At 37.5% G+C, this 19652-nt stretch overlaps 1 protein-coding gene across 4 annotated transcripts in view; it reads right to left on the reverse strand.

The window, feature by feature from the left end:
* SLC35D2 (solute carrier family 35 member D2) overlaps positions 1 to 19652 on the reverse strand; it is a 57399-nt gene that overhangs the window by 34966 nt on the left and 2781 nt on the right. For 3 of the 4 annotated variants that reach the window (XM_077148721.1, XM_077148720.1, XM_077148722.1), the window contains exons 2-4: positions 10790 to 10823; positions 8231 to 8317; positions 3613 to 3680 (exon numbers count right to left, since the gene is read on the reverse strand). In XM_077148721.1, coding sequence (XP_077004836.1) covers positions 3613 to 3680; positions 8231 to 8317; positions 10790 to 10823 — 189 coding nt within the window. The other variant, XM_077148723.1, reaches the window with a different exon arrangement.

Here is a 19652-nt window from a genome sequence, read left to right on the forward strand (position 1 = left end):
AAACTGGATATTCATAAGCAAAAGATTGAATTTGGAACCTTTCTCATACCATATGCAAAAAAAATCAACTCAAAATGGATCAAGATCTAAATGTAAGAGGTTAAACAATAAAACTCTCAGAAGAAAGAACAGGAGTAAATCTTCATGACCTTGGGTTCAGCAAAGCCTTCTCAGATCCATCACCAAAAGGACAGGCAACAAAGGAAAAAAACAGATAAATAAAATCTGCTCAAAATTAAATCTTTTGCACATCAAAGGATACCATGAAGTAAGTGAAAAGATAACCTATAGAATGTTGAGAAAAATTTTACAGATCATATATCTACAAAGGGATCTGTATCCAGAATATATAAAGAACACTTACAACTCAATAAGAAAAAGACAAAATAACAAACTCAATAATAAAAAGACAAAATAACCCTGATTAAAAATAGGCAAAGGGGTGGGCTACGGTGGCTCAGCAGGCAGAGTTCTCGACTGCCATGCCCAAAACCCAAGTTCGATTCCCGGTGCCTGCCCAAGCGAAAAAAAAAGTAGGCAAAGAACTTGAACAAATATTTCTCCAAAGAAGATAAACAAATGGTCAATAAGCACATCATTAGACACTAGGGAAATGCAGATCAAAACCACTATGAGCTGCCACATCATGCACACTAGGATGGTTATAATCAAAAAGACAGACAATAAGTGTTGATGATGAGGTGGAGAAATTGTTGGTGGAATGTAAAATGGTACAGTCACTTTGGAAAACAGTTTGGCAGTTTCACGAAATGTCACCATATGACCTAGCAATTTTACTCCCAGGTATCTACCCAAGAGAAATAGATACATATGCCCACACAAAAACTTGGACGTAAATGTTAATAGCAGCGTTATTCATAATAACCCCAAAGAGGAAACTATTCAAAGTTCATTAAATGATGGATGGATAGATAAACAAATATGGTATATCCATTGAGAGGAATATTATTCAGCAACAAGAAGGAATGAAGTCTTGGGAGATGCTACAATATGGATGCACTCATGCTAAGTGAAAGAAGCTGGACAGATAAAGCTACATATTGCATTATGGTATGCATAATTTCATTTATATGAAATGCCCACAAAAAGCAAATCAGAAATTTGATTAGTGGGTTCCTAGAGCTTGGGATGGGGGAAGGAGGAAAGAACAGGGATTGCCTGCTAATGGGTAAGGTGCTTTGGGGGATAGACGAAGATGCTCTATAATTAGATTTTGGTGATGGCTGCATACACTGTGAATGTCTTAAAAATCTTTGACTTGTACACTGTAAGTGGGTGAATTATATGGTATCTAAATTATATCTTAATTAAGCTGTTAAAAATGAGGAGGTAACTTGCTAATTCTTGAACACAATGAACGTCTTTATAATATGGGCCTATTCCATGATCCTGAAAACCCCTAAAGAATGGGATCAAAAGATCAAAGGTGATAGTGGATTATACAGAGAAGGCAGGGTTTAACAAACAAGTACAACTGCTGAATCACTATATTGATATTTCTTTCAGCCTCCAGAAGCTTAGAGCAGTTAGAAGTAAAAACCTAAAATTGTGGAACTGCAACCCAGACCAAACTCTAAAATCTGTTCTACAACTAATTGTTATGCTGTGCTTTGAAATTTATTGCTTTTTCTTAATATATGTTATTTTTCAGAAAAAAAAGAAAAAAGTCAATTGCAATGATAAAAAAATATTTATTCCTTCTAGCCTCCTATATTCTGGAGCAGCTAGAAGGAAAAATCTGAGAGCATGGTTTGGTAGCCCATGACAAACTCTGGGATCTGTCCTGTAACTACTCGTTGAAGAGTGCTTTGAAAACTATTGCTTTTTTCTTTCTTCACGTTGTATGTATGTTTTATCATACAATTTAAAAAGTAAAAAAAAAAATACGGGCCTACTTACACAGTGTCATTCCACGAGGTTACTAAACATTTCCTGTAGTGACATTCCAATGCCATCAGATGGATATGACCTTTCTGGCTTTGGGCTGTGACCTCCTTCCCACCTTCATCTCTCCCTTCCCCTCCTCCCCCTCCTTCCCCAAGGCCAATGACGCATTCCCAGTTTGTTGCGCAGTCCCCTGCTGCTCACATACCTGGGTAGCTTACTTGGCTCACTCTGCCTGGAAAACCCTCACAAAGTCAACCTCCTCCTCCACACTCATCTCTTTTAAGATTCATTTCAATTCAGCCATCCCTGATAAAGCCTTTCCTGATGACTTCCAAGTCCACTGCTGACCTCTGCCTCCCTAAACTGACTTCCCCCTGCCTCCTTCAGGCCCTCACACAATCTGATTCTGAATTCCCTGGTGGCCCAGACAACCTGTATTTATCCACGAGTAAGTCATCAAGGGCATCACAACCACAGACTTCAGGTGGGCTTTGATGCTGCCCAGCCTTCATCTCCCCAATTCCTCTCCTCCCATTCTCTCTTAAACTTGCTCCCGTCTTTTACCCATACCACTCCATTGAAACCGCAAGTGTCAAGGTCACCAGTGACCTCCATGTTGCTAAATCCAATGATCAGGTCCCCATCCCCATATTACTTGACCCATCATTAAGCACGGGAAATGATCACTCGCATTTCCTTGGCTCTCGGACATCATACTCACTTGGGTTTTCTTCTTCCTGTCCGCTCCTCATTCTCAGTTGTTGGTCCCTCTTCTTCTCCCTCTAAAACCAGAGTGGCCTGAGGCTCCATCCTTGTCTCTCTCTTCTTTTCTCTCGACTGTACTCTAGTCTCATGGCTTTAAATGCCATCCCTAAGCTACGGGCTCCCAAATGTATATCTCTAGCCAGCACCTCTCCTGAACTCTGGGCTAGAATATCTAACCATTTAGTCAACACTCAATTTGGATGTTCAATAAGCCCCTCAAATGTAACAGGTCCAAAATCAAACCCCTGACCTTCACTCCCAAACTGCTTTACCCACATTCTTCCCTCTCTCGACAAATGGCAATGCCAGTCTTTCTCTTCATCAGGCCAAAAACCACAATGTCATCTCTGATACCTTTCTTTTTTTTCACACTCCAAATCTTACTCATCTAGATATTGGGTTGATCCTTCCTTCAAAATATAGCCAGAACCCAGATTGTGGTTTCTAAATAACATTTAACATTAAAAATAGCCAGGGGATCCTTGGGGGAATGACACTGAAATTCCAGATGAGCCTGGGACATTTTGTATCAGAAACCAAGGAACTGATCAAAGGCTGGGGGCTATAGGGCATAAGAGCCACTGGCCTTGAAATGGGACACTTTGAGCATCAAAAGAATTATTTCTACAGTAAAATGAAACATATCACGTAAACACAAATCCATGAGTCCATAATGAGAGTAACAAAGAAAAATGATCCTTCATAGTCACCCATCAAAAAAGATAGGATACTAACTTATTACTCTGAGCATTTATACATAAAGCATTGATCCTGCCTTTCCTGTGTGAAATGGTGAAAGTCCGTCTCTATTTTTATTATTATATTATTGCCTTCTATAAGTATTCCAGACATCGTCTTGAAAAATCAAACTTGGTCTTTGTGCCATTAGAAGGAAATGAGTGTAGACCCTCCCTCCCATCCACCACTCTTGCACTCTACCTTAATTTACTCGTGCTGGATAATCCACTTATATGGTTTCCAACATAGAGGAGAGGCAGAGGAAACAGCTGCAAGAAAAAAAAAGAAAGATAATTTGGTGTGAACTCCCATGACATATTTTCCTTCACCAATAAAATGATACATTCTCACACACATGCACACATACACACATCTAATGATTTGTGTTCCTTTGCCTGCATTGACTGTGAATTTTCCAGGATCCAAAACACATTCATGGGTTTCTACATGTGATCAAGATATTTAGGTGCACAGCGATATCTGTAATCATGGAAAGAAAAAAAAACTGATTAAAGCAGAAGTCTTGACCTTGTCCACATTAGTAAAGTTTTTCCCTAAAGGAAGTATATGGACAAGGATCTCTCCGAAGCAGAAACCCCTGGTTTGGGTTAATTAGTTGAAGATGGGTGTGCACAGCCTAAACATGAGCTTCAAAGGCCTGTGAAATGGTGCACAAACTTCTGCTATCTGTGTATATATGCACTGTTCGGGATAAAAGCAAAAGTTCACATCTTCCATTGGAATGTCACAAAGTTGGCGAGCCTTTCAAAAAAGTTGTGCAAACCAGCCACATTACTTTGGAGTTATCTTACTTGTTTTAAAGGCTTAGAATGATTAAACATCTAACAAATAATATGCATGCAGAAAAGTCCAAAAGAAACTAAAAACAAACTATGATTCATAGTCCACAATTTTGCTGAATACAAAAGCAATATAAATTATACTTGTAATTTCCCAAATAATATATTTTAAAAAGAAATGTAAATAGCAAAAAAAAAGTCACTATGAACTGTATCACAATGAATCTTATAGAAATGTTAGAACTCCACAGATACACTAGATATACTTATAAAACATTACCGAGGCTAATTAATGAAGGAGTATACCCTGTTCATAGACTCAACAAAGATATCAGTCCTTCCCAAATGTATTTATAGCTTCAGTGCAATCCCAATCAAAATACCAAAAGGTTACTTTTGTGAAACTTGACAAACTGCTTCCAAAATTCATATGGAAATGCAAAGGATAAAGAAGAAGGAGGATATATTTGCTTTACCAGATATCAAGACTTTTTACAAAGCTTTTAAAAAGCCAAAGCAATTAAGAAAATGTAGAAGTGGTGCAGAAAAAACACAAATAAATAATGGAAAAGCATGTAAAACTCAGAAATAGACCTATATACATATATTTGGACAACGGTACCATGATATAAGTGGCACCACTGTCACTTATATGACAGAGAGAAAGGACAGACCATTGAGTCTGAGACAACTGAGCATCCATATGGGAAAAAACTGAAATTGGTCCCCACTTCACACTGTACACAGAGATCAACTCCAGATGGATGAAAACCCCAACTCTGAAAAAAGGTTTTTAATTATCTAGAAAAATATTTTCATAGTCTTAGAGAGGGATAGAATTTCCCCTATTAGAAAAATAATGATTAACAATAAAAGGCTGATAAAATTTAACTACTTTACAAGTGAGTATTCCACTGTATGGTCTCACTGATATGAACTGACATTAATGAGTAAACTTGGAGAACTTCAGTTACTAACAAAGGTTATCAGGAGATAGAAATAGGGTACAGATTGGGTAATTGGAGCTGAAGGAATACAGATTGTATGCAATAGGACATTGTACAAATCCAGAAATGGATAGCATATTACTACCTGATTGTAGTATCATAATGTACGTACACTGAATGAAGCTGAATGTGAGAAGGATAGAGGGAGGAGGAGGGCTGGGGGCGCATAAGAAACCAGAAGTAAAGATATATGATAAAAGACTGAGATGGTATAATCTAGGAATGCCTAGAGTGTATAATGATAGTGACTAAATTTACAAAATTCAAAAATGTTTTTGCATGAGGAAGAACAAAGGAATGTCAATATTGCAGGGTGTTGAAAATAGATGGTCATTCATATTTTAAAACTTCAACTTCTGTGTGAGACTAAAGCAAGAAATGTTTATTCGGTACAAAATGTATATTTTGACTAGTGCATTTCTTAATTTAACTTATCTGGACAGTTTAATTGAACACCATAAACACATGGAACCTTCAATAAGGCATGAAATTTTGTAGGTTTGTCCAGGTTAGTGTGATGCCCCAATAAATCCCTGAGTGATTTGAACAGTGAATAAGGAAGTATTTGCAAAGTCCCTTTGGGGGAATGGTGAGAAAGGGGGAAAAATTCAACCTCCCCATTTGGAGAATTCCTGATATTCTTGCAAGCAATGGGGACAACTAAATCAATAGTCTGAGCCCTTAATCTTGGCGTCTGTCCTTATGAAACTTATCCCCCCAAAGGACAGGCTAAGCCTACTTAAAATTAGGCCTAAGAGTCACCTCCGGAGAACCTCTTTTATTGCTCAGATGTGGCCTCTCTCTCTCTCAGCCAACATGGCAAGCGAACTCACCGCCCTCTCCCTCTTTACGTGGGACATGACTCCCAGGGGTGTGGACCTTCCTAGCAATATGGGGCAGAAATCCTAGAATGAGCTGGGACAAGAAAACCTTCTAGACCAAAAGGGGGAAGAGAGAAATAAGCCAAAATAATATGTCAGTGGCTAAGAATTTCCAAACAGAGTCGAGAGGTTATCCTGGAGGTTATTCTTATGTATTGAATAGATATCACCTTGTTAGTCAAGATGTAATGGAGAGGCTGGAGGGAACTGCCTGAAAATGTAGAGCTGTGTTCCAGTAGCCATGTTTCTTGAAGATGATTGTATAATGATACAGCTTTCGCAGTATGACCGTGTGATTGTGAAAACCTTGTGTCTGATGTTCCTTTTTATCTATAGTATGGACAAATGAGCAAAAAATATGGATAAAAAATAAACAAATAATAGGGAGAACAAAGGTTAAAATAAATTAAGCAGATTGAAACACTAATGGCCAATGAAAGGGAGTGGTAAGGGTATGGAATACATGAGTTTTTTCTTTTTTCTTTTCTCTTTCTTTTGCTGGAGAGATGCAAATGTTCAAAAAAATGAGAACGATGATGTATATACAACTGTGATGATATTGCAAACCAGTGATTGTAAGCAGGTCAAAAGTATTTGTATGTAAAGAATGTTTGTATGTTTGTTCGTTGCTTACATTAAAAATATTTTTTTTAAAAAGTGAGTATTCCTTTCCATTGGAATACATGATAAAGAAACTGAGAAGATAAAACAGTGAGGGAAAATATAGCTATAGCATTGTATCTAACTAACAAAACACTGATTATGAATTTATTTTTTAAAACTCCTATACAAATCAGTAAGAAAAAGATATCAACCCAACAGAAAATTGGGCAAAAGTCTTGAAGAGGTGTTTCACAAAAGAGGGTAATCAAATGGACACTAAAAAAGAACCTGAAAAGTTGTTCAGCTTCATCAGTCATCAGCGAAATGCAAATCAAAGCAAAGAAGATGTCATTAGGCATCTACCAGATTAGCAAAATTTAACATTTAAAATCACTGGCAAAAATGTCCAGCGACAAGGATTTTCATGCACTTTTGTCAGGAGTGTAAACTGGTCTAACCAGTCTGGAGAACAGTTGGACATTATCTTCTAAAGCTGATGATCTTCCTACGCCAGCAGGCATAGCCTTAAGATACACCCCAGAGTATACCAGGATCAAACTCAACTCAAAGTATGTTCAGAGCAAGACTTTGTACTTTCCCAGACCAATACTGGAAAGAGTCCAAGTTATCATGGATAAGTGGATTAAAAAAAAACAACTGGTAAATTCATACCATGAAAATGAAAGAACTCCAGCTACATAAAACAATATGGATGAATCTTCTATCAAACATTTGGTGAAAGAAGCAAGATACAAAAGAATATCTATAATTTGATTCCCTTTATATAAAGTTCAAAAACTATGGATTTTAAGGATGCATACAAATTTAGAAAAATTACAAAGAAAGCAAGAAAACTCTTATTACAAAGTTAGAATAATGTGGTAAGGAGGATTTTGTGAACCTTTTCATCACCTAGGTAATGGAACAAGGATAATTATTCATTCAACTATACATTCACGCTTGATGGCTTTTTATCTCTGTATAGGTTATATTTCACAATTCAAAAATGTTTAACATGTTTCAAAACAATTAAAATTATACTAAATTTTTGGAGTAATGTCATCAGCATGGTGACGTTAAGCAGCCCTTGAAAAAACCTGCTCAGAGATTTAATGAATAAAAGGACAAATTCTGGGCGATGCAATGGTGGCTCAATGGCAGAATTCTCACTTGCCATTCCAGAGACTCGGGTTCGATACCCGGAGCCTGCCCATGCAAAAAAAAAAAAACGACAAATTCCACTTGCTTGTGACTCCAGAGGACAGGAGAGACTAGAGAATGCCTCCACAAATGCTGAATCGGAGAAAGAGAAAAATCTCAGGTAGGAGAAGTCCATACCCAACCCTGGTCACTTCCTATTTCCCTTTCTCCTCGCCCGGTCCCGCGTGGCTGGGGAGCCACAGAGGCAGTGTGGCGCCGGGTCCTTCTCCCTGTGCACAGAGACTACAGACTGAATCACAGCAGCGATTTAGAACTCCAGGCATACATACCCAGGCATTGCTTCCATCATATATTTCTTATCACATACCTTTACAGGAATTTTCTTGTCAAAATCAGGAAAGTGAATTATTTTATTTAGCTTGGACACATACAGTATCATTATGGTGGCTGCCATCTAAAGAAAAGGGGAGAGAGACACTTCAGCAAAATAAGTGGCAATATTGCTTGAGGTACAAAGATATTATCAGAAGTAAACAGCTGTATGAAAAACAAAAAGGGCAAAACAAAACAAAAAAATCCATGTTTCAGGTTCCAGAAAAAAATAACTATTTCTCAGAGTATTGAAACTGTTTCTTTTGTCATTGTATGGATTCCATCAGGCAAAAGCATAATATTCAATAGACTCACACATACACATTAGTTCAAAAGGTTCGGGGAATGGTGACAGAGGGAGAAAGCAAAAGGGGGTCCCTAAAAATGACCCCGGTGGGTGAGACAAGTGATCGATCCTGGATTGTATTTCTTATGTGCTGAGCATATAGCCCCACTTCTCGTCAGGAAACTTCCCCATAAAGATTGAGGACAAACAATTAAAAAAAAGAAAAGAAAAAACTCCACACATAAATGCCATTTTTTAAAAGTTCAATATTCCCATAATTGGATACAAAATAAGAAAAAATATAAATGTAGAGAACAACATAAAGAGGGATTTCGGTCTCTTTTCAATCTATTTAGCACTGCAAGAATGTCTCATTTAAATCCTATTGCTGTGGAGTAAACTGGATTAAATTGGCCTCTTCCTCCCCAAGAACTATAACTCAGAAAGGCTTTACTTTAATTGAGTATAAACCAATGGCGTTTGAAGAACAGTGAATTTCTTTGTCTTGGTGATTACAAAAGGCACAGATCACATATTCACGGATCTTTTAAAAATTCTTTCTCTGAACGCTTTTGCATTGAAATATAAAGCCGATCTTAAGGAAATATATTGACTCTTTACTATAATTTTCTTCTCCCTAAAACGATGTTACCAAGAGTTATTTGCTGCTGAGCAAACATTTAACCAGAAAAACATTTTATTTTTAAGGAAGTTGAAAATCCTTCTCCCAGGCAACTACGTTCTTCACGCTGATCCCGAGTTCTGTTTTCATGACCAATTAGCAAAACTAAAAAGAAAGAAGTATGAACTGCATTATTCTCTGCGCGAATAACCTGCTAGTCTCGTGGCTGGATTTTAACAATCAAAGACTATAGATAAACCAGCTTGATCCAAAGGGCTAAATTTAATACAACAGTGGGAAAATCTTACTGTGGCAAAATAAAAAATAAATAAATAAAAGTATTCTTGTACTTACAGATTCCCTTTATAAAAACCTTCTAGAAAAATGCGAGAGGATCATACGGTAGCCCATGACAAACTCTGGGATCTATCCTGTAACCACTTTTTGAAGAGTGCTTTGAAAACTACTGCTTTTTTATTTCTTTGCTTTCTATATATGTTATGCTATACAATAAAAAAAGTTAAAAAAAAAACTTTCTAGAAACCTTCAGAGTATGTTAATTTTCACATTGAATCAAATTTAAAAATTTTCACCTAGATGACTACATTTTACTATTTTTATATGATCCCCGAATACAACATTATTGAAAAGGTCAAGCCATATGGCAGTCTTTCTTACAATGAGAATGCAAAATCATAGTCTTAAAATGTCACATAAATTCCCTCTAGTGATATATTCAATGTATTCTGTAATAAGATTTTTTCCCTTCTTATTATCCCCCTGCAACCAACATTCTCAACCATGCACCTTGCAGCTAAAAGTCATATAAATACAGCCTTTTCCAAATTCACAATTAAAACTTAAGTTAACAGATACACTTTTCTTAACTTAAAGCTTTTCCTCCTGTAAATTAAAGCAACACCAAAATAAAAAAAAAAAAATCTTTGGTACCTGTTAACCGCTTGACTGCTGGAAAGTCCCAGAACACAACCAAAAGAACAAACAAGTCACAAATGAACAGAAATGGGAAATTTCAAAAACTGCCAAATGGCTTTAGTTTGAAAGCTTATCCAAGCTTACGCTTGTACTTAAGAGGGAAAATCACAAACCTCCAGGAGGCAAACCACAAACATGTTTTGTTTGGCCGGCAGAGTTTTGTAAAAATTTGAATTGGTTGCCAACGTTTACAAATTGGGAGACTTGAAAAAAAATCAGGAGTCCTGATAACAGAGGCCCCACCTCATCTCTCCACTCCTTTTCCTATCAGGTAACAATGGTTTAAATGAAATGTCAAGTGCGTACTTCACAGGACAAGTATTTCCCCCTTCCCCACCTCCAGGTCCCCTCATTAATTACTTAGCTGTCTTGGAGGCTTTAGGTCTGTGGCCCCTTGCCTCAGAGCAATTAAATTCAATTAAAGACCTTAACCTTAAAATAAGTAGTTGTTTTTTTTCCCACACATACAATTGTTCCTAAATTACAGAATGAAATAAAATGTGTCAAGATTTTATGTTGTTGCACTAAGAGTTCCATGAGCCTCTGCCATCTGAATAAATTTGCAAGCCACAGTTTTAAATAAAAGCACTTAAAATTTCATCATCTGCATTGACCATTATTAAGAGGTTACTTTTTTCTGTTTTACTTACCTGTCCAATTCCAAGAACAATTGGTGATGGGAAACTACAAAAAAAAAAAAAAAATTGAACAACAAGTAGTTTTAGAAACTGATAAAATCTGAAGACAACATGTATAATGAAATGAGATATTAAAATCTTGAACTTTTTTCCAGTCTTAGACCTCAAATTTTTTCCTTTTTCATTTACTTCCTTTTTTTAATTTTTCAAATTGATAGCTAAATTTAGCAATTTTCTATTGACCATTGAAACAGACTGCAGATTGGCTACCTAAAAGCCACTCCCCACCCCCTTCTCTCTTGCTGTCTCCCTCTATAGAGGCTGAGAAGCCAAATATTTTCCTTCCCAGATGCCCTGCAGCTAAGGGGTGGTCATGTGATCCAATTCAAGCCCAGTGAAGCAAAAGGAAGTGTCTGCTAGGGGGGCATTTAGGATGTGTATCCAGCTTCCAGACGAAGGGAGAAAGTATGAAAACTGAATTTTCCTCTCTCTCATGATTTGAGCAGCCATGATGCCGGAGTTGCCAGCTGAAACCATTTTGTACCGATGAGACCAGCACAAGGAAGAGAGGTGATCAAGAGAGCAAACTTCCCTTCCATTGTCACTGAGCGGTTAAGCCACTTCTGCAGACTTTCTGTAATATAGTAAAAACAAACTCCATGTGTTTTAGTCAAGGTAGATCCTAATTCTTATAACCTGAAGCTGAAGATATTTCCAAAACACATTTTTTCACTAAATTGCCACACTAGAAAAATTTGGAATAAAATCACCTTCAAAAATGACTGTGGATTCTGGAACGGTCAACCATAATGTCAGCGTGCTTCAAAATGATAAAACTGGGTATCTGACCCCTTCCTTACACCATACTCAAAAATTAACTCAAAATGGATCATAGATCTAAACTATAAAACCCTTAGGAAAAAAATAGGAATAAATGTTCTAACACTGAGTTAAGCAAAGCTTTCGTAGATACACCAAAAGCACAAATGACCAAAGAAAAAACAAATAGGACTTCATCAAAATTAAAAACTTTTGTTCTTCAAAGGACACCATTAAGAAAACAAAAAGACAGCCCACAGAAGGGGGAACATTTTTTTGCAAGTTACATTTGTGCTAAAGGACTTAGATCCGGAACATACAAAGAACATTTATATCCAAGAAAAAGACAAATAACCCTATTTTAAAATGGGCAAAGGACCTGAAGAGACATTTCTCAAAGAAGATATACAAATAGTCAATAATAAGTACATGAAAATATGCCCAACATCATTAGCTACTAGGAAAATGCAAATCAAAACTACAATGAGATATCATTTCACACCCTCTAGAATGTCTACAATTAGAAAACAAACAAACAAAAAAAAAACAGAACAAAGCAAGTATTGGAGAGTACGTGGGGAAATAGGAAAATTTGTTCATTGTAGGTATGTAAAACTTTCCCACTGTGGGAAAGTTCTTCAAAAAGTTAAACATAAGAGTTACCATTTGACCCAGTAATTCCGCTCCTGGGTATATTCCCATAAGAACTAACAACAGGGACTCAAACACACACAAAAAAGTACACTAGTACTCACAAAGCATTATTGTCGATTGCCAAAAGGTGGAAGCAACCCAAACGTCCATCACAGATGAATGGATAAACAAAATATAACATATTCATAAAATGGAATATTATTCAGCCATAAAAAGAAAGAAGTGTTCAAGATATATGCTGCAAGAGAAACTAGTAAACAATTATCCTAAGTGAAATAATTCAGAAACAAAAATGACAAATATTGTATGATTCCACTTAGATGAAATATCTAGAATAAGCAAATTCATAGAGACAGAAAGTAGATTACAGGTTACTAGGGGCAGAGGGGAGGGGAAACAAAGAGTTACTGTTTAATAGGTACAGTTTCTATTTTAGGAGATGGAAAAGTTTTGGTAATGGATGGTGAGGATGGTAGCACAACATTGTAATTAATGCCCCTGATTATACACTTACAAATGGTTAAAACAGCAAACTTTATGATTTATTTTATTATTATATATTTTTATTTATATATATATAACCACAAGAACATTTTTTAAAGAAATTAAGCTGATAAACAGTAAAATGAGATAAAAGGGGAGCATACATATCTAAGGAAACTAATAGAGGACCAAAACCAGCTAACTGCCATAGGAATAAACACATTTAAAAACATTAAGGAACTGTAGAGACACCACTGAAAACTGAATTACCAACACTTTAAATAATCATAGTGAATGCAGAAGAAAAAGACAAACTAACCAATTAGACTCTAAAAAATAAATATGAAAGGCAGACCAACAATACTGTATAAAGCTAATTAGGCCTGATATGAAGAACTCAATAAAGAGAACAGGAGATGAATTTAGAGGTAAAATATAACTCGATCTCCCTCTCATGGGGGGGGGGGTAAATAAAACAAATCTTCAGATCTAAAAGTATACGATATTACAGGAAAATCTATAATGCTCAACAAGATTAATACAGCAGCTACGAACTCATCATTTAAAAAAAAAAAGACTAGCTGACAATGAATGGAATCTCACCAACTAGGGGTTGAATCAAAACAATGAACTCAAGAACGGAGAATTCATGGTAAAAGAGCTGTTGCTAGTTTCCTTCAGGGAATGATGAGAAAGGGGGAAAATTCAACTTCCCCAAGTTGAATTCTTGATATTGTCACAATCAGTGCGGACAATCAAAGCTATAGGCTGAGCCCCCAATCTTGGGGTTTATTCATATGAAACTTAACCCCACAAAGGATAGGTCAAGTCTACTTAAAATTTAGGCCTAAGAGTCACCCCAAAGAGAACCTCTTTTGTTACTCAGATGTGGCCTCTCTCTCCAGCCAACACAACAAGCAAACTCACCACCCTCCCCCTGTCTACGTGGGACATGACTCCCAGGGGTGTGGACCTTCCTGGCAATGTGGGACAGAAATTTTGGAATGAGCTGAGACTCAGCATCAAGGGATTGAGAAAAAACCCAGAATGAGCTGAGACCCAGCATCAGGGGATTGAGAAAACCTTCTCGACCAAAAGGGGGAAGAGTGAAATGAGACAAAATAAAGTGTCAACGGCTGAAAGATTCCAAACAGAGTAGAGAGGTTATCCTGGAGGTTACTCTTATGCATTAAACAGATATCACCTTGTTAGTCAAGATGTAGTGGAGAGGCTGGAAGGAACTGCCTGAAAATGTAGAGCTGTGTTCCAGTAGCCATGTTTCTTGAAGATGATATAGCATTCACAATGTGACTGTGTGATTGTGAAAACCTTGTGTCTGATGCTTCTTTTATTACCTTATCAACAGATGAGTAAAACATATGGAATAAAGATGAATAATAGGGGGAACAAATGTTATAATAAATTTAGAATGAAATGCTGGTGACCAGTGAGAAGGAGGGGTGGGGGGGTTGGTAAAAAAAAAAAAAAAAAAAGAGCTGCTGCTGATTAATACATCCACTTAAATATAGGATGGATGCAAACAACTATGGGGTTATCGTTACACAGTATGTTATAGTACGAGACAAGATGTGGTGGGAGAGGAGATGGGAAGAAGTACATGAGTGTCCTCTTTCATAGCAGGGAAGCCACACATACTACCGAAATTGGAAATGACAGGTTTAAAAAACGAACATAATGACTTCCACATCTTAATGTTTTTTATAATCTCTTAAATTTTAGAGAGACTGTGTAAGAAATATTAACTCTTATAATGAACAAATACATATATTTGAAAGTCAAGAATTCTTTCATTTGAACTTCAATTTCTCTTCATTTAATTCAGTTAAAATTAAGTTTCATACATACATGCAACCCTATTGTGACGGTTTGGAGCTGTAAGTACCCCCAGAAGAGATCACGCACATTCAGAAGAGATCAGCTAATCCATCCCTGTGGGTGTAAACCTATTGGTGGGTGCGGACCCATTGTAAGTAGGAGCTTTTGGTGAGTAGGATCTTAAGTTAAGATATGACCCACTTCATTCAGAGTGGGTATTAATGCTTCTACTGGAGTCCTTTGGAAGAAGATAAAAGGCAGAGAGAAGACACAGTAAAAAAAAAAAAAAAAAGCCCCAGAGAAGCTGAGGGAGAGGAACACATAAAATCTTAGCGAGGAAGCCACTGAAGCTGGGAGCAACAAAACCCAGGAGAGAAGGGAGAGACCAGCAGACACGGCCATGTGCCTTGCCAGGTGACAGAGTTGCTGCGGATGGCCAGAGGCCAGACGGGAAGTGAGTGTCACCTGTCAATGCCCTGGTTTGGCCATTTTCATGACCTGAGAACTGTAAGGTTGTAAATTAACAAATCCCCATTGTAAGAGCCAACCCATTTCTGATATATTGCATTATGTCAGCTTTAGCAAACTAAAACACCCACCTTAACTAAGTCTTCAAACATGTGACTGAGGGTGGAACAACCCCTGATATGATGCAACATGACATTCACGAGGTCAGCTATGATGTCATCTTGCCAAAAATATTTAACCTGAACATCATCAAGCTTTTAGATTTAACTTCCAGATAAAGGATAGCGGACAATAAGTTAAATAAGACTACAAAGAATAACTCAAACAAATTGAAAATATGGGACATTTTACAAAACAACTGCCCAGAACAGATTAAAATAAACTAAAAAGATGTAACTACATGCACTGGATGGACAGTGACTGCATCTTGATTCAGAAAGTTAAAAATAACAATAAAAACTTCTTGGAGAAAAGGGGGTAATTATGGATACAGTATTAGATTAAGTTTCTTAAGAGTGAAATGGTACTGCGTAGGAGAATGTATGGAAAGAGACATCTTGAAACATTTCAGAATACAGTATCATGATGCTTGTTTGCAGTTTATTTTCAGTGGCTCAGAAAAAGAAAAACAAATGTAGCAAAGTGTTAACAATGATTGCATCTCAGTGGTGTGTGAATGGGTGCTTACTGCACTATTCTCATTTTTTGGCATGGTTGAATCTTTTCACAATAAAAATATGGGTGGGAGACCCTAAGGGGATCCTCAAAAATTTTTAAATAGTTAAATTAAAAAAACCCTTCTTCCAACTCTTTTTTGGATTAAAAGAAAACAATCTATAAATAAGTGAATAAATAAACAGCCTCTATAATATGGATCCATTTTATAAAAGGGAATTCAATCTATGTATCTATGCTCTCATCTTTCTAAGTATCTATGTATCCATTCATCCATCTATATGAAAAGGTATCTGGAATCCTTATCTAATGTTAATTATAGTAATTTCAAAAATTTCATTCAAACACTCTTTAATTGTTTGAGTACATTAAACTGTCACAGTAGAATGATTTTTCTAGTAAAAAAAAGACAAAACAGATACTTCAAGATATTGGTTCTAGTTAGTGGAAATATGATAATTATCTTTTTTCTTTGTACATTTCTATATTTTTAAAAAAACTCTTTTTTTTTTTTTTTTTTTTACTGAATTGTTACGGGAGGAAATGTAGGGAAGTGAAGGCAAACCATTCTTTCAAGGGCCTGACTCTAAAAGGAGCAAAGAAATGGGGATATATGTAGAATCAAGAGAGGGCTTTGTTATTTTTTGGGTGGGCATTTCTCTCTTTATTCTTTTATCTTTAACTATTTTAATTGTATAATATAACATATATACAAAGCAAAGAAGGAAAAAAGCAATTGTTCTCAAAGCACTCTTCAAAAAGTAGTTACAGGACAGATCCCAGACTTTGTCATGGGCTACCATATCATCCTCTCAGATTTTTCCTTCTAGCTGCTCCAGAACATTGGAGTCTAGAAGGAATATATATACTTTTTTTATCATCACAAACAACTTTTTTTCTTTCTGTGAAAAATAACATATATACAAAAAAGCAATACATTTCAAAGCACAGAGCAACAATTAGTTGTAGAACACAGAGTTTACTATGGGTTACAATTTCACAATTTTAGGTTTTTACTTCTAGCTGCTCTAAGATACTGGAGACTAAAAGAAATATCAATTTAATGATTCAGCAATCCTACTCATTTGTTAAGCCCTACCTTCTCTGTATAATTCCACCATCACCTTTGATCTTTCTCCCACTTTTTAGGGGTATTTGGGCTATGGCCATTCTAAAGTTTTCATGTTGGAAGGAGCTGTCAATAATATGGGGTAGGGAGATGGAACTAGCTGATGTTCTGGAGAGGCTGAGCCCTCTAGGTTTCAGGTCTTATCTCATCCAGGGACCTATCTGGAGGTTACAGGTTTCTGAAAAGTTACCCTACTGTGAACCTCTGTACAATCTTTTATATTGCCCTAAGTGTCTTTTAGGATTGGCTGGAATGCTTTTGTTTGGGGTTTGGTAAGTTATGATAGGTCACAATATCTAACTGAAGCTTGCATAAGAGTGACCTCCAGCGTAGCTTCTCAACTCTATTTGACCTCTCTCAGCCACTGAAACCTTATTTGTTACACTTCTTTTCCCCCTTTTGGTCAGGATGGAATTGTTGATCGCCTGGTGCCAGGGCCAGACTCATCCCTTGGAGTCATCTCTCATATAGCCAACGAGATTTTCACCCCTGGATATCATGTCCCATGTAAGGGAGAGGGCAATGATTTCACTTGCAGAATTGGGCTTAGAGAGAGAGAGGCCACATCTGAGCAACAAAAGAGGTCCTCCAGAAGTAACTCTTAGGCATACTTATAGATAGGCTAAGCTTCTCTACTACATACATAAGCGTCAAAAGAGCAAGTCTCAAGATCAAGGGCATGGCCTATGGTTTTGGGTGTCCCTAATGCTTGACACAGTATCAGGGGATTTCCTGGTGGTAAAGGTTAATATTTTCATATTTTTTCTCCCATCCCTTAAGGGATTTTGCCAGTACTTTTTGATTATCTGCTTAATATATTCTGGGATTTATCCAGGCATTACATTAGGCTACACAGGATTAAAGGCCCTCATTCTTCTTCTGGGCTCCCTGCATTTCAATAGTTTAAATGAGCTCTCCAGACATACTGAGTTAAATAAAGTGCTACAAAAAATTTAGGTTCTGGACCAAGTAAACGTTTCTTCCTTTGGTCTCAAAGAGTAGGTGCAGTTCTAAATTATAGACAATGCAAGAGAGGGTTTTTGTTTGAGAAATGGGAGCAGGTTTTTAAGCAGACAGGTACGATCCAATAGAAAGAGAAGGTGCAGATGCAGAGTAAAGGAGGATGGAAGGAGCTGGGAGGTGAGCTCCAAGAACACCAGTGGAGAACCTGATCTTCCACAGAAGGAAACATTCCCTTCATTTTAGCAGGAAAGAGATGGAGGGGGGCCTAATTTGATGGTCTCTATTTCCTCAATAAAAAATCAGAAGGATGTGTGAGAGGGTTCAGGATGAAGGAAAATGTGAGCTTGTCCCATCTCTGAGACAAGGAGAGCAACACCCAGAAGAAAATACCCTGCAGGATAGAGTGCCTATTGAGATTTACGACTGTAATTTTTAAGTCAAGCCAGCCTGCCCACATGTGATGTCTCTCCCATTCAGAGCTGCTCAGGTGCTACAGGAAGGAAGCAGATGGTAGTAGGGCTGACCATGGGCTAAAGTTGTGCCAGATAAACACAAGTCAGTGTGAGAGAGCAAAAGGAACAGTGTGCACTTCCAAGAGCATCTCTTGGCTGGACTATAAGGAAGTCATGCCCGGAGAAGGGAATGGTGCAAGAAGCAAGATAAGAGGAGAGCAAGTGGTGGCCAGAGAGTAGACACTCTGCAGTGGAGATTCTAGAGGGGCGCTGTTGCTTGTGAGGACGGGGTCCTGGGAGTAACGACAGGAACTGGGGTGGAGGAGAGTTCATTGCAGATGCGATCAGGCTTTAGAGAGGTGGGTGTGCATGGTTCAGCTACGTGGAACCTGAAGTCACCTGGAAAGACTGACTGAGTCAGGGAACAGAGACTCTAATATATGAAAAACCAGGAGCTCAGGAGCCAGTAACAGCGAGGACAGAAAGAGAGTGGTAAATTCAGACTTTCAACAGAGCACAAGCAGTGGGGAGCCGTGGGGACCCACCCCACCTCCTGATCCAGTCTCATGGTATGAGAGAGGATCCAGTTCCAAAGGGACTGCAGGGAACAGTGTCCTCAGGAGAAAAACAGAGAAAAGTAGGAGCTGTTTTTGTTTTTTACTGTTGACTCCCAAATTCCCACCACTGGACATTCTGATTCAGTTGTTTTTAGAAAAATTTCTCTAAGTGATTCAGAATACCAGACAGGTTTGGAAACCACCGTCTGAAATAATCCCAAAGCCCTGAGATCCACAATGAAGGAAGCACATAAAGCATGTACTGAGCAAATACCTGTTGATCTGAATACAGCTAAGTTTGTTATTTTTCTTGTTTTATTAGTAAATTCTTGTATGTCATAGAGTATAATTATTGAGGTGCTGGGGAGGGAGGAGAAGACTCTAGATCACCCGCACAAACTTCATGACTCTGACTCCAAAGAACCACAAGCATAACCAACTGGTCACAAATTCTTCGATGAGCCTGTTTTCCCTCTGGCCCCAACAACTCATATCCTTCAAAGACCTCTCTGTCCAAACAGATACATCCAGCATTTCAATGAGCTAAAACTAACAAAAAACTAAGACCACCCACCAATTTTGTACCCCAAGCAGAAGCAATCCACTCAAACTGGAAGAGTAAAAATATTCCCATGACCCTGTGAATTAAGCAATTATCGAAAGATCCTTCTATCTTACAACACAACAGTCTATTCTCAAACAGCTAATGCTCGGATCAGATTTCTGTGGTTTATTGTTGTAACCAAATCACCCCCATCCCGCCTTTCCTCAAAAACGTGCTTCAAAAAAAAAGAGAATGAGCTATGTTACCTGAACAGGGTCCTCCAGTTGTATAATAT

Source organism: Tamandua tetradactyla, chromosome 2, assembly GCF_023851605.1.
Source record: "Tamandua tetradactyla isolate mTamTet1 chromosome 2, mTamTet1.pri, whole genome shotgun sequence".
Classification (NCBI taxonomy): domain Eukaryota; kingdom Metazoa; phylum Chordata; class Mammalia; order Pilosa; family Myrmecophagidae; genus Tamandua; species Tamandua tetradactyla.